This window comes from Gastrolobium bilobum, unplaced genomic scaffold (assembly GCF_033153095.1).
Source record: "Gastrolobium bilobum isolate Gb01-03AN ecotype WA unplaced genomic scaffold, APGP_CSIRO_Gbil_v1 utg74040, whole genome shotgun sequence".
Taxonomy (NCBI): Eukaryota; Viridiplantae; Streptophyta; class Magnoliopsida; order Fabales; family Fabaceae; genus Gastrolobium; species Gastrolobium bilobum.
Window position 1 is genome coordinate 14,307 of NW_026897980.1, and position 16,488 is coordinate 30,794.

Genomic DNA, 16,488 nt, shown 5'->3' on the forward strand with positions numbered 1-16,488 from the left:
GGGAACAAAATTGAACGAACAAAAATTTCTAAAAACTAGTTGGGTTAAAGGTAGGAGCTAACTTAGCTCCATTGGCAGAGAAAAAAAGCTGAAAACGGAAGAGAAAAAAGAGAGCCAAATACCTGGGTGAGAGAGAGAGCCTGACCTTAGAAGTTAGAACAGGGCAAGAGAGAGGCATCAGCGGGAAGATGAAACACAAATTAAGAGAGTTAAAGAGTGATAATTTTATTAAATATTTTTAATTTTATTAAATACTTTTAATTTTTTTTTTTGGATACAAGCTGAAATTGAACACATAACTTGATACAACCTACTCAAATCCTTTATCAAATATATTTTAATTTTAGCCCGGGCCAAATTACAATTTTAATCCGGACCAAATTATAATTAATTATATAATTATATATAATAAGTAAAATTTATTAAAATTTAGCCCGGGCACAGGCATCCCATAGCCAATACGTGGCTCCGCCTCTGGATCGATAGTTTGAACGTGATTGGTGACACATGTTTAAAACTTAAGGTCAGAAGCTTTTTAATTTTTTACCAAATATAAAAAAAATAAAAAAGTAAAATAAGAACAAGTAATTTTTTAATCATTTTAATATTTTTGGGATTAAAAGAGATAAAATTATTTTCTATACACATAAAAATATGAGATCTATTTTTTCTTTCTTTCTCTTCTTATCACGTGGCTCCACATAGACTTCACACACTTTAATATGTATAGAAAATAATTTTATCTCTTATAATAAGAGAAACCTTAATTTTTTTTTTTTTAATTTAATGTGACTTTCGTCTTATAATAGCACGAAAAATTATACTTACCATTATTTTAGATTTATCACTTTTACTTTTGGTTTGGTTATATACTTAGATTAATTTGAAATCAACCCCAACTAATTTTTTCCCGTTTTCAATCATTAATTTCAAATTGAACAAACAGGTAGAGGAGGAGGGGTAAGGTTAAAAGTTGTGGTAAAGATAACCTTCCCTGATGTTATTTTTTAAAATTTATAAATTTCATTATAAATCATAATTTGTTTATGAATATATTTTGGAATCTGGTTTGGTTATTTAAAATTGGGAAAAAGGTATATTATTTCAAATAACATATCTTGTATCCTTTCAGTTTTCATAAAGAGATAGGACCCATACTTTTAAAACTTTTTCCACTAACTCTCTCTATTATTATTTATAGGAGAGGTTATAATTACTACCTTTTTTTCTTACTACTTGTTACTACCAAATTTTAACCGTTGATTTTTGTCAATCTAATGATTATAATTTATTCGAATTAATAATTAATTAATAAATATGACCCAATAAATTATAACCGTTAGATTGGCGGAAATCAACGGTTAAAATTTGATAGTAACAAGTAGTAAGAAAAAAAATAGTAACTATAACCTTTCCTATTATCTATTTCTTTTTCTCATTTAAAATGACATACTTTGTATCAAATGATACACATTTTTTTCCTTTAAAAATTTAATCTTGGGTTTTATATTTATCATGTAACATAACACAACTTCACTTTCCTACACACACATTAAAAGGTGGGGTCCACATATTTTTCTTTCTCTTTTATCATTTCACTTTCTCTCTCCCTTTTATTGTGTGTTGGAAACAAAACTTAAGTGAAAACATAATATTAATAAAACCCTTTAATCTATGATACAAGTTGTTGTTTATTGTCTTAACTATCAGCTTCTAGCGTTCGTCATCAGAAACCCCAAATTTGCAGCTTCGACGTGTGCAATGATGTCAAAGTGCTGCAGGTCCTATAATTGATATAGGAATGTCATACATTGAATCCCACATGTAACGTCTGATACTACCCTTTAGTTTTTTATTTACATTATCAAAGCTGCTCCTACTAAATTTTTAATACAAGTTTGTAATATAGCTTTATATCTCATTAAGTTGAAATAACCTCGTTCTAGTTGATTCACGTGTTTAGTAATAACTATTAACTAGCATTCATTTCTTTTTTTTCTTTTTTTTTTGATAACAGCATTCATTTCTTTTTTTCTTGCTTGTTCTCTAGTCAATTTTGCTTTCTATTCTCATTTAGAGAAGAGCTTCAATTACTTTCTCCATGAACTTTATGTTTGTGTGTGGGCTCAAGTTATGATTTTTCCTTTAAAAATGAAGTCTCAAAAGCATTCTTTGTCCTTGATATGTATTTCTGATTAGGCCCTTTTCTGTTTTTGCGCTTTTTGCTGTTTGATGTTGCATATGTAAAAGGATCATAGAAGGGACAGCACAGCCATTGTTGTTGTGAAACAAGGAGATGGGTTCTCTTACAAACATGGAAGAGGAGAATATTGGTAAGCCATTGTTGAAGAAGCATTATTATGAGAACTGCCCTGGTTGTAAGGTGGATAAAGCCAAAGAGCTCAAAACAGATGTTTCCCTTAGAAACCTCTTGAATATATGGATGGTGGTATTATGCAGCAGTAAGCATTTAACTGTGTTTTCTCTTTTGGACACACTGTTTGCTCCAATAATTTCTCCTGTTTTGAGTGTAAATTTTGATGATGATAGCATTATAGAATATCTGTTTGAACATTAGATGTAAGCATGTAACTTTTGGTGAGGTTTTATGTGCAAACAGTGGTTGCTAAAATTGCAAAGATTCATCTGAGGGTGTCTGGTTTTAAAGCAAAATACACAACCCCTTCTATAAACTGCATGAAAAGCTGATAATTTTAGAAACAGTAAATATAATCTTTTTAATAAAATACCTTTCAGCTAGAGTTCGAATACTAATATTTTTCTAGTTGTGCTCTTAGGTTGGAAAGCCTTAAAGGAAGTAATTTAAGTTATTCATTTTTCTTTCCTTGGAGAAAATCAAAAAAATCACTTGGTAGTGGTGACTGATCCCATTCAGATGTTGGTTTCATCTTTGTTATGAACATTTGAATTTGTGTATCTTATAGCTCAAATTTTTTAGTGACACCTATCAGGGTTGTGTGGGAAAACTAATTTGAATAAGTATTTAGTTTACCATTTTGAAACTAAAATCAGAGTTTGATTCTAATATTTTCTGTATTAAATAATTTTCTGTTCTCATGTATGCATAATCCTGAGTCTGTTAAAACTGCTTCTTTATCCATCTCTAATAGCTCTTTTGTTTTTGTGATGTACAGCGCTGCCTATATCCTCCCTTTGGCCTTACCTTTATTTCATGGTGAGTTTAACTACCAACTATGCTTCACTGTTACCTACAACAAGATGCATATCTGGTTTTATTACATTATTATTTCTTGGAGGTTCCTCTGAATACAAGGAGATTTAATTTCGGGTGTTTACAGTTTAATTTCAGTTTTAATTATCTATTTAAGATTAAAAATGCAGTTAAGAGGACCATACTATTTTTGTCTGCACATCCTTTTTTGAAAGTGACTACCAATTACTTATGGATGGAACAGAAACTAATACTTTAGTTTGCTTAATTACTTTTCTTCAGTTTTGATTTTTTTTACTTATTATTTTGATCACTCCAAAAAATTATATCACTGTTTAAACATCACCCTGTATGATATTAGTGTTGTAAATACAGTTGTATAGAGTAGTTTACTGTGAGAGACAAAGTCGCACATCATGTATATCTCTATGTAATTCCTTTTCATTCAGTTATATAATAGAACATCCACTGTCTAGTTTAAACGCATGGATTTTCAACACATCCCTCTTGGGTTTTGATATTTAACAGTTAGTTCTATAGCAAATGGTTCCATCCTGCTGGTATACTGTACTTGGATAAACTCATGTGTTGAATATTTGTACCATTTTGAAGGAAACAAAAAAATTGTGAGAAGAATGTTTTGTCCTGTTTTGGTAGTTGTTCCCACTACTATTAACTAAAGCTGTTTGTGTATTACTTGGAATATCCATGACCATCATACATACAGATATAGGGATGTGCTTGAGCCATTTTAATGTGATGTTTTGACTCTAGAAAACTATTGATATAAAGTGTAGCCTGGTAAATATGGATGAGTTTTCTTGCTATAATGAGACCACTTTAAATTTCAATTTAGCCTTGCAAATATAATTGCTTACTGGCAATGTCAACTGACATAAACTTCTCTCCAAATAACAGCTAATTCTCAGGGGCATTAATCAAAAACTTTACTTAAATATACAAAAGTTCCCTTCACTGTTTTTCCTAAATATAACAATTTCTTATCCCTCCCACATTATAGTTTACATTTCAACAGATAACTTCAAAATTTTGCACATGAAAATGTTAGTTTTCTAAGTGCTTTATTGCTTTCCCCTCTTCCTTTCTCACTTCTTATCAAATGCTCATGAAGTCAAAATCTGGTCAATGATTGTCTTATTTACTGCTTCACATAATACATATCCTCAATAATGCGACTTATAAACATATATATATATATATGTATATTTTTTTAGGTAAGCGATTTTAATATTGCAAAAAGAGAGGAAGATATAAGTGGATATGCTGGTTATGTGGGTAAGATTAATTTTTGTACTTCAATTCTTTGATGTCTTCTATCAACGTAAGTTCTTTATTTCTGATCCTCACATGACTGCAAAAATGTTGTAGGATCTGCATTCATGCTTGGCAGAGCTATAACATCTTTATCGTGGGGAATAATAGCTGATCGCTATGGTAGAAAACCTGTTGTGATTGTAGGGATTATATTTGTGTAAGTATATATGTCACTGAAGTGGATGCTTTCTTTCAAGCTATATTACATGTTTTCCCATAATAACAGTTATGATTACTTGATTCCAGTATCATTTTCAACACACTATTTGGCCTTAGCACAAGTTTTTGGATGGCGGTTATTACGCGATTTCTTCTTGGAAGTCTGAATGGTTTGCTTGGACCAATGAAGGTACCAATCCACTAACATTAGCGCACAATTGAAAATAGGATTATCGGTCGTGTAAAGAACCAATTCAATCTAAAAGTTTAAGCCGTTAGGTGAAATCTACGCTAAAGGTTTTATTTTTCTTTAACACTTGTGACTACTTGATCACAAAGACTCTGATATCATGTAAAAAGCTATCTCACCTAAGAGCTTAAACAGTTAGGTGAATGCCACATTAATAATTTTATATTTCTCTGATAAGTTAATTTCTACAATATGTGTATGTCATAACATCCTCTATTAACAGGCTTATTCTTCTGAAATTTTTCGAGAAGAACAGCAAGCTCTAGGACTCTCAACTGTAAGCTTCTCTAACCTTTGTATACTATCATTTCTTAGAAGCATAAGTCTCAAATGGGGTTTCCATCATAGTAATTCAAAATGTGATCTGGTTTCAGTTCAGTGCAGCTTGGGGCATAGGTTTGATCATTGGGCCAGCGCTGGGAGGTTATCTGGCTCAGGTACTTATATATTCTTCTCCTTGTGAAGTGAAACTTCATCTTAAGAGCCTTGGATTTTGCACATGGACATAACATGACTTGTTTTGAAATACATGAGTTACTATTCCACATAAATCCCCAAATTAATGTATATTGAGAAGGCTAAGAAGGGTTGATCGATCATTTTGTCCCCGTTTTAATTTTTTATCACTTTGTCTCTATTCCCAAACTACATACAAATTTGTCCCTCTTTTCAAATTATATATCAATCTGTCTTTATTTGATTAATATTTTACTAACACCTAATCAAGTAAATGGGCAGATTGATCAAATAGTGTCGTCAAACATTGGTTAAACAGATTAATATATAATGGTATATCATTTGAGAAGAGAAACAGATTGGTATACAGTTTGGAAATGGTACAAAGTGATAAATCGATTTTAAAGAGGGGACAAAATGGTCGGTCAACCAGAAGGCTCACGCATGAAACTATATATTATTAAAATTAAGGATTGGAAATAATAAATTTAGAAGTCCTTCTTGTATATTCAAACCAAATGCTCATTACATGTTTTTTCTTACACTTTTTTTTCCTAATACTTTGGGAAATTGGTATTGCAGCCAGTAGAGAAATACCCTCATATATTTCCAAAGGATTCCTTTTGGGATAAGTAAGTGTATGTTTCCTAATTTGTAGTTTTATAAAATTTAAGGATTCAATTTTCTTCTTCCCAACCTTTATCTTTGAAGTTACATTTTTGCTTTCTTGATGTGCTGATTGTCATTGGTTGAAACATAAATCTCAATGCAGGTTTCCATACTTCTTGCCATCATTTGTGATATCAGTATTTGCATTTGTAGTAGCAATTGCCAGCATCTGGCTTCCGGTATGTATATGATAGGATAATAGAAAAACATGTGCTTTGTTATTGATTTACCACCCAAAAAAACCTTTATTCTCTTACTGAATTTGATATGGTATCAGTAACAAATAGAGGTCTGTATGACAATAGGTCCTCTCACACTCATCTCTGGTTTAGTAGCTAGCACCAAGAATTAAAGAAGAAAACTGATAAAACAAAAATGATCTTTTTAATGGGGTCCACCATTAAAAAGCAAAAAAGAAAAAGAAAAAAGAGGAAGTGCGATTTTCGAAGTGAGAGAACATGAGATAACTATCTCATGTAAAATGAAAGTAGTATTTCCCTTTTATTATTCCCACTAATTCTGCTATGAGTATTATTCCCACTCGGTCTCTCTCAAGAGTTTTACTTTGTACACAAAATGAAGATAAACCACTCCCCATTAAATCCCGATTAAGGCAATCTTTGTAGGCAGCCTTACTCTTACATATTTGCAAATAGGCTAATTCCCGAATTCGAACCCTTCAACTTTTAGTTACAAAGATACAACTTTATCATTACTCTAGGAGGACTCAAAATGAAGACAAAATAAGGAAATTGTTCCTATATGGTAGCTTCCCTTGTCTACCTTTCCCAAATTACATCATAAAACAGAGAGAATTAAAGGGTCATGTTAATTACTGAACTTTGATTTGCATTAGAAAGAGATATTCTCTTTTGACATGATCATGTTAAAATGACACATTGAGTGAATAATCTCCTCATCAGCAAAAAGACATGAAATATCTTCAACCTGCCCAATCTTCTCCAGAATGTCAAATGGACTCTTGAATCTCTGGCCCAAGTTCTAGTTCACATTCTTAGCTAAAGATCTGGATTTGTAAGGTTTGATCTTAAGATAGACAAATTCCCACTATCATCCCTTCTGTTTTTGTTTGCAAAATGCTTCATTTTATTTTGAGCATCATCCAAATTCATCTGACACCAAATTCCTTTCTGTCATTAACTAATTCACTTCTTTCACCTCTGACAAATTGTAGCACCATTTTTGCTTAAAGTTTTCAATTCATCCCTACTTTTCCTTCTCATTATATATATATATATATATATAACTTTATTTTTATTTTTTTTCTTTTCCATCAATAAATTGCTTTAAAAATAACTGCTTCACTGCAGGAAACACTACACAACCACCCTCAAAGCAGTGAGTCCACTGAAGAAGCTGAAGCTTTAGAAAGTGGAAGCAATGGGGCAGACAAACACAAGATAATCCAAAAAGATGAAAACCTCTTCCTAAACTGGCCCTTAATGTCATCTATCACTGTTTACTGTATTTGCTCACTTCATGATGCTGCTTATCAAGAGGTATATATCATTCCTACTTAATAATGTTAAAAGTTGGTTTATGCAACTCATATACAGCTTTTGAGAAAAAACAAATTATGTGTTTAGAAGCATTATTTTTAAAAGTCCAAGCTATTTTATGTTTAAATTTAATTTCTGAAATTTATTTTTAAGTTAAAAAATAATTTGAATATTAAAATTTAAAGGCATTTTTATATACAAAATTACTAAAAAGTACATGTGAGAGTAAAAACATGAAATTTGGGTTTTGGGTTGAGGGTAAAATTAAATTTTGGAGGAATTGTATTGGAATCTTAGCCATAAGAAAACACCATTTTAGCTTCTTGTATTTCTTACTTTTGTTGTTTTAAAAGTTGTATCCAAATACACGCATTAAGTGAAAAGCACTACTATTTTGAATAAAAGCAGCTTCTTAAAAAAATTGGAAAAAAAAAAGAAAAAAACTCATCTAAACAGTTTCAATATGTTATTTTGAGTTCTCTCTCCTATCCATCCGTGCATCTTTTTATCTTGATATCTTGTTCTAGTTAACTAATGGTAGAACTGATGTTTCATCTAATAGGTTCTAAGTTAACACCATTATACTTCTTATTAGGTTTTCTCATTATGGGCTGTTAGTCCTCGAAGGTTGGGGGGTTTGAGCTTCACAACTGATAATGTTGGTGATGTTCTTTCAATAGCAGGTACATCTTTGACACCTATGCATCCCTAGATATTTATTAATGTTAGGCATACATGTTTAACTATATTTCTCCAAAGATTGCACACTTACTTTTATCAATGTACATGGTGCCATATGGTAACTTCCTTCAAGGTATTTCCTCTTAACTGGTCTTGTCTAGTGTATTTTACTTATTTGGATTTATAAAATTAGGAAAAATATTTTTCTTGTTGGAAATCATATTATGAGTGATACATTATTAATTTCTACATTGATTTGAATCAAACTAATCTTGTGATATATAAGTGAAAGGACACATTAATTTAATGTTTAAGGTTTTGGATTAGGATGCTCTGTTGAGTCCACTTATTATGTTATGAATTTTCTACTCAGCGCATTGACAATGATCTCTCTTGTTTGGTCTCCTCTTGTTGGTTGACCTAACACTATACAAACCTACATAATTTCATTGATCTAGGATGCTTTATGTTTTTGTTGAGGAAGAGTTAATTGATCCTGGAATACTTGAACCATATTAAATTTATGCCTTGGGTATGCATAGTGATGTAGATATACATTATTTTTTGGTGCATTTTTTTTAAAGATATGATACTTAATTAATAACTTCTTCTCAACTTGTCAATGGTCAGGTATTAGTCTATTAATATACCAGCTTTCTCTATACCCATCATTGGAAAAAGTTTTTGGACCTGTTAAATTTGCTCGTGTCGCTGGGGTATGTTTTCGCCTTTTTTAATATTAATGCAACTAAGCATTTCATTGTTTGTTGTTCTAAACATGTGTTATTATCTTGGCACCTCATGTAGGTATTATCCATACCTCTCTTGCAAAGTTACCCCTTCATTGCAATGTTGTCAGGGTTCACACTGTACCTAGTGATAAATATTGCTTCGATTGTGAAAAATATTCTTAGTGTAAGTGCATCTCTTTGTTTATTAAACCAATTATGAGTTATAATTAAGATAAATCAGTAGTCTAATAACTGGTTAACAATAATCATTGTTGACCATATATAATAATATATTCTAACATAAAATGCTTATATTATAACATTATGCTAAATGTGCTAATGAACCTATAGTAGTATTATAAACATGGTTATCTGCATTAAAAGCTTGCCTGATTGTTTTCTTTTTGCTCGATTTTTAGGCGACCATTGTAACTAGTTTATTCCTTCTGCAAAATAGAGCAGTGGTAAGTTTTTTGTTCCATTCTACATTTTATTTCCTTCAAAAAATGGAGATTATATTTGATGGAATTGTGGCATATATGGCATGTTGACGTGGAAAACAGGAACAACATCAAAGAGGGGCAGCTAATGGCATTTCTATGACTACTATGTCAGTATTCAAAGCAATTGGCCCTGCTGGAGGAGGTGCAATGTGAGTATCCCTTTGATTTCTTTAGCTTTTGCTTTAGTTATCTTTCATTGTTCATAAGTGTAAATTTGGATCTCTATAGGGGATCACTATTTTAATTGAGATTTAAGCAATGGACAATAAACCCACCTCCTTTATAGTAGAGTACTCCTCTAACTTGGGTTTCAGATAGAAATGAAATCATAATTTTGTATAATTATGATGAAAAACGTACTGCGTGGGTTGGTCTGGCTCAGCGGTAAGCTTGCTTACCGTGGTGTTCTAGGTCAGGGGTTCGACTCGGCCTCCCTGCAAAGCAGGGGTGAGGCTTGACTCAAATATCCCTTCCCCAGACACTCACGGAGTGGGTCTTGAATTGGGTCGGCCTTTTTTATGATGAAAAACGTACTGCAGTGTCCATCCACCTAATATGAGTTTGAATCTTAGTGGTTGCAAGACTTAAAACATTTTGAGGGCAAATCTGCAGTAGTGGCAAAGCTCTCATTTGTGACGATAAGATTGCGTTCAAGGATTGGCCTCAATCGTACTCTGCTAGTCGGGATTTAATGGGAAATGATTTTTTTTATGAAAAAAGAACAAAATGTTTACACTGATGTCTATATATAGATCCAACATAATCAAACATCACTATAACATAACCTATTCTAGACTGAAATAAGATCCTCCAACATATGATAAAATCTCTAAATACAAATAATCTCAAATCGAAAATAATAACTTAAAATTAAAATCCTACAACTAATTGCCCATTTTACATCATCCCCCATTGAGAAGAACTTTCCTTTGGATAGTTAAAAAGATAGATAATTATATGAGAGAGTGCTCTACAACAGCAGGGTCAGGGAAATCCAACTTAACCTTAGGGACAAAATCCAACATCACCTCTGCCTTTAAACTTTCTTTATCAAATTGCAAATTGGCCAAAAGGTGCAAACATACAGTCTAGGTGAAATGGAATTATCTTGTAACCTCTTATTTTACAAAGGGTAATTAAAAACAAGAAATTTTTATAAGCTGCAGATTTAGATGGTTGTTTTTGGATAAGGATATGCTGAAAGAACTTGAAAATAGATTGATAATAATAGGTCTGTATTGCTTTCATACTCTGGCTATGTGAACCAAATTGAAAGGAATTGACAATCATCTGATCCAATAGCAGTTGATAAATGTTTCATTAGTAAAAAATATTTTGTGCAGAGTTTGGCAATTGGAATTGATCAGTGATACATTCTGACTACAATGATATATTGAAAATTGTATAATATAATCAGTTTTCATATTCTGATCTTGGTAAATGCAGATTAACTTGGTCACAAAAGCGGTTGGATGCTTCTTTCCTCCCAGGTATGATGCTCAACTATTTTGTTTAAGCTGATTTCTATTTCATTTGTAGTATATAGAAATTTCATGTATTAAGCTGTGCTAATTAATAGGAAATAGAAAGAAAGGCTATAATTAGGGGTGTGCACAGTTCGGTTTTCTATACCGAACTGAACCAAAAATGTGATTCAGTTCGAGCAAACTAAAATGGTTTAAAAAATTGGTTTGGTTATTGAACCGATTCGGAGAAAATAGTTTGATTCTCAAACGTTCGAAAAAATGTAGTGCAATTCGATTTGGTTTACAGTTCAGTTCCGTTAATTTGATTTTTTTTACTTTCCCAGGAACAATTATGGTTTAGTTTTTAGCCCTAATTGAATTGAAAAAATGATCTGGTTCTTGAATTGGTTGGAATAAAATGATTCAGTTATTAAATTACTTTGAAAAAATATGATTCTTTTGTGCTGTTTGAATTGGTTCGGTTCATTTGATTATTTTCACACGCCTCGGTACAAGTTTAGAATGACATATAAACTCTTGTTCTAACCTCGCCAGTTGTGAATTTACTTTGTCAATAGGATAGTTGTTTTAGCACAACAAACTATCATTTTAGGTAGAATATGATGTTAATATAATCTGGAATATCAGAACGTGCCTTTCATTTTGCTAGCTAGATTACCTGAAGTTCACTGTTGTACATTTAACTGCAGGCACCCATATGCTCTTCTTTCTCCTGAATGTTGCTGTAGGACTTGGTGTGCTCTTGATGTTCACACCATTCCTCCGTGTAAAGAAGAAAACACCCTCTCAGCAGTTGCACTGATATCAATAAATTTTGCATATTTGGGATTTCAATGCCTTCTTTCTCTTCTCATCATCTCGTATGCTTCATTTCTCATCTCACATTCTTATTAAGGGTGTCAAACTGATTATCATTATTTACTAAATAAAGTTCAGTTTTTATAATCTCCTAGTCCTTAATGATTGCAATATTATGGTCCCTTTCGTTTTAACTTTCTCGTTACGTATTAGATATTAGGTATAAGGGTAGTTTAGTATTTCAATGATACTCTAGAATCTTCTCTTTATAAGAGCTTCATTGTACAGATTAATCACCACAATCAATTAAATTAATATTTTTCCTTTTCTCTCTTTCACCTTCTAATATGGTATCAGAGCATTTTTATCCTCCATGAATGGAGATTCCGCTGCAATTACTATTTTTTTTTCTCTTTGTTTCCTTTCTTCTGGATCTGATCCCGATTTGGGAATTTTATTTTTATCATCAGAGCAAACCTTTTATCCTCCGTGGAGCTGCCTCATTTTTTTTTTCCTTTGTTTTTTTTTTCTTCATCGATCTTCCTCTCCTTTTTTGTCATTGTTCCTTTCATCTTCTTTTACGATTTCTGATTTTCCTGATCTATGGATTATCTCCATTATCCTAGATATGTGATTTCTTCAATTTCCTAGATCTATGGCGTCTCCTTCTCCGGTCATCATCTCCGACCATGTCTCATTTGTCTTTTGTCATATGTCGTCCCATAGATCTGTCGCCATACTGGTGCCTGTTCTTCCAGATCTGATCCGGATCTGTGAAACTCCAGCGTCTTTTTCTTTCTCTTCTCAAACCGCCATGGGTGAAACTCTTGTTGTCGCCGATTCAGGCATGGACGCCGTCCAACCTTCCTCGCCACCACTATCTCTCTGTCTTTCATGGCAGGTTGTTTTACCACCATCGTCGCTCTTGTCTTCGGATCTGCTCTTAGGATCTGAACATGTGGTCCATTCTGACATTGATTTTTTTCTTTCTTTCTTCGGCGTGGATTTACTAGACTCTCTCTGTGTTGTTTCTACGCAGAGACTTTATGTGTTCATTTCTGGATTTTCTTTTGTTTTTTAGTAAAATCTGATCCACATGTTTTTTTTTATCTGTTTTTTGCTCTAATCGGACCTGTTCCCGGTCTGTTTGTCTTCTTAAGATCTGCTCCCGATCTTATTGATGTTTTCACTACTCATAGAGGCTTGTTCCGGTCATCTCCAGCAGTGACTATCTTCTCCGGTTGTGTCTTATTTTTCAGCCGACGTTTGCTCATGACCGATGTTCATTCCGGTCTACTCATCTCCCACACTTGTTCTTGGTTTCAGATGCTGTTTGGAGCTGCTATGTTGTGTTGCGTTTATTTTTGTTTTAATTTTTTGGCTTGTATTATGGCCATTTTTAATCATTTTGTTATGAATTTTTTTTGTTATGGATTTGAGTTTTTATTTTTTATTGGTCACTGTTTGACATTTTTTTTAGTTCTCCATTCAGGGGAGTATGGTTCCAATCTCCAAGGCCTTATAAAGGTCACATTAGTTGCACATACAACCAATGTGAGACTATATATCTCAACATTACGTTTTCTAGTTTATATATATATATATATATATATATATATATATATATATATATATATATATATATACGAAAAAGTATTTCTACAGCCTCTTTAATAGCATTATCTACATCTAGGAGTGTTCATCAACCGATCCAAACCGATTCAAACCGCGGAAACCGAACCGAAAAATCGATAACCGAATAAACCGAAATCCGAAAAAAACCCGCAAATTTTAATTGGATTGGATCGGTTTTTAGATGGGTTGATGAAAACCGATCAAATCCAAACCGATCCAATATATTAATTTCTCTCTATATACTTGGGTATTTTCCTAATCATAGCCTAAAAATTTTTAAACCCAAGACCCATCAACTCATCAATTAGACCCAAGGAAAAATCTAATCACATCTCATCGACAAAATTTTATCTTTGTAGAGCTTCATATCTCATTGCTACAAAAAAAACTATATTAGAGTTTACTAATACTTTCGTATTTAAAAAAAATTTACAAGGCCAATATATACAAAAGATGTTAATTGCACAATAATCATGAAATAAATTTTAAAATTTTCAAAAAATCGAAAACCGATCCAATCCAAACCGAAAAAAATTGGATTGGATCGGATCGGATTTAAAAAAAAATTCAAACCGAATGGATGATTATATGATCAAACCGGAGGATCGGATTGGATGAATTTTGCTTCTAAAATCGATTCAATCCAGACCGCGAACACCCCTATCATCTACCAATATTTAATTAAGTCTGATTAGTAAGACACAATTATAATAATAAAGCTGTTCTTTTTTTCTCTCTCCTCAGATATTGTCGGCTAACATGACGGAGAGAGAAAATGCAATTTGTATGTCTTATTAGTCAAATTTAGGGTGTGCATGACAACCATTCTATTCTCTAGCACTGTTTCTGGAAAAAAAACAATTATTTTCTATTTTTGTGCTTTGGAACAGTTTCTGAGAAAAAATATGTGTTTAATAACATGTTTTATTTTTATTCCGAGAATGAGAATTGTGTTTGATAACACAACAAATAATATAATAAAAAGTAATTCCTATTAAATATAAAAAAAAAATTGGATCATCACTTACCTTTCCATATGGTGTGGTTGTGGTAGTGGTGGCGGCGGGTGGTGATGGTGGTGGTTCTGGTGATGGTGGAGGTGACGGTCGTGGCTGCGACAATGGTGGTGGAGATGGTGGTGGGTGGTGTTGGTGGCGGCAACAATGGCAGTGATGGCATGGTGGTGGTGGTTGTGATGGTGGCGATGGTGGTGGTGTAATGGTGGCGATGGTGGTGGTGGTGACAGTAGTGGCTGTCACGATGTTGGTGGTGGTTGATGGCGTCGACGGCAGTGGTGACAGTAGTGATTGCAGAAATGGTAGTGGCGGTTGGTGATAGTGGTGGTGATGATAACGGTGGCGTCGTGGTGGTGGTAGTGGTGACGATGGCGGTGGTGGCAGTGGTGTGGTGATGGCGATGGTGGCGGTGACGGCAGTGGTTGCGATGATGGTGGTGGTAGTTGATGGTGGTAATGGTGGTGACGGTGATGGTGATAGTGGTGGTGGTGGTGGTGACGGTGGCATGATGGTAGTGATGGGTGAAGGTGGTTGTGATTGTGGTGGTGGCGTCGTGGTGGTGGGGGGTGGTGACGACGACACTAGTGGTACGACGACGGCGACGATGATGTGGCGGTGGTCGTCTCGGGATGATGGTGGTGGTGGTGGTGATGATGGTAGGGGTGAAAATTGATTGAGAGAGATAAGTGTTTCTCATTCTATGGCCGGGAACAAAAAAGCAGAAATTTTTTTATTCTTTTTTTTGTTCCCTAACATAAAAATTAAACTGGTTCATCCCGAGAACAAAAAAATAAATCGATTTTACCAAACGAGTTTTCTATCTATTTCTGTTTCCGGAAACAAAAATTAAAAAAAATTAATTCCGCGAAGGTTGTCATGCACACCCTAAGCTAAAGAGGTAGCTATAGACAACCTTTGACACTGGTGTCAAATTAAAATTTGACACTAGATCCTAACCTTTGATTTCTGCCAATCAACGATTATCATTTATTAGGAATCAGATTTATTAATTAATATTAATTCGCAATAAATGATAACCATTGATTGGCAGGAATCAACAGATAGGATTTGGTGTCAAAGGACCCTGACCCATATATATATATATATATATATATATATATATATATATATATATATATATATATAAGATTTACATTTCTGCAGCTGCTGTACGTACAACAATCAAATACTTGCCATATATATACGTGAAAACATTAAATGCAGAGAATCATAATCATTCAAAAGATGAAAGCTTGAAATGCTTTTAGCTATATATATATAAACGTGCCATCTTATTTGATCACTAAAGCATGGGCTTTTGATTCTAATTATGAAATCAATCATTAATAAATAAACAATAACTCGCTTCGAATAATATATGTACGTAAGAATATCATTCACCAATTCTATTTAATTAGAGTCTCAGACACAATTGGTATCAAAAAAGGAAACATATTCCCCATTTATCCTAAATAGAAAAAGAGGAAACGAGTGTAAGGAAGATTTGGGAGAGCAACTTAAGACTTTGAGAATTATATGTTGAGACATTTCCCAAAATAATTAAGAAAAAAAATATTTAAAAATAAAAAATATTTGTCATTTTAAATAACATAACTTTGTGTTATTTTAAGTAAAAGCGGATGTGTTTTGATGGATTTTTATCTTCTCTCTCTTCTATAATACTCTCTCTCATCTTGATTTTGTGGATGAGAGAGCATAAAAAATCATCAAATATGTATTGAAACACGGCATTTTAGTTGTATAATTTGAAATGACAAAATCTTACCCAATTGGGGTAACTCAGTTGACAATACAGGTTGAGTAGAGTGAGGAGTGAATCTGGGTTCGATTTTCACCAAATACATGTTTGGGGAATGACAAAGAGCTTTAACTATAACTAAACCCCAACTCGGGATTAGTTTCGTAGCTAGCTCAAAGAATTGAAGCTTGTGGGATTAGCCGGGCCGACTCGTCTCAAAAGACAATTAGAGTTGGTATACCAAAAAAAAAAGACAAACACTTATCACTATTAAAATAAGGGATATATTTTTCTTA

General features: G+C 33.0%; 1 protein-coding gene across 1 annotated transcript; it reads left to right on the forward strand.

The window, feature by feature from the left end:
* Positions 1-2,314: 2,314 nt before the first annotated feature.
* Positions 2,315-11,786, forward strand: LOC133311924 (protein ZINC INDUCED FACILITATOR-LIKE 1-like). The gene is made up of 17 exons (XM_061513060.1): positions 2,315-2,462; positions 3,156-3,196; positions 4,429-4,489; positions 4,583-4,685; positions 4,775-4,877; positions 5,161-5,214; positions 5,312-5,374; positions 5,976-6,025; positions 6,166-6,241; positions 7,394-7,582; positions 8,178-8,265; positions 8,894-8,979; positions 9,071-9,178; positions 9,414-9,458; positions 9,558-9,646; positions 10,944-10,987; positions 11,674-11,786. The coding sequence occupies exons 1-17, from the start codon at positions 2,315-2,317 to the stop codon at positions 11,784-11,786; spliced, it is 1,461 nt and encodes a 486-aa protein (XP_061369044.1).
* Positions 11,787-16,488: the final 4,702 nt, after the last annotated feature.

What these genes read in the sequence shown, in the direction of transcription:
- LOC133311924 (XM_061513060.1), top strand. Translation starts at nt 2,315, where the DNA reads ATGGAAGAGGAGAATATTGGTAAGCCATTGTTGAAGAAGCATTATTAT. An exon ending in GGCCTTACCTTTATTTCATG is followed by an intron (nt 3,197 to 4,428) that starts GTGAGTTTAACT and finishes ATATTTTTTTAG; the next exon opens with GTAAGCGATTTTAATATTGC. An exon ending in ATGATGCTGCTTATCAAGAG is followed by an intron (nt 7,583 to 8,177) that starts GTATATATCATT and finishes ACTTCTTATTAG; the next exon opens with GTTTTCTCATTATGGGCTGT.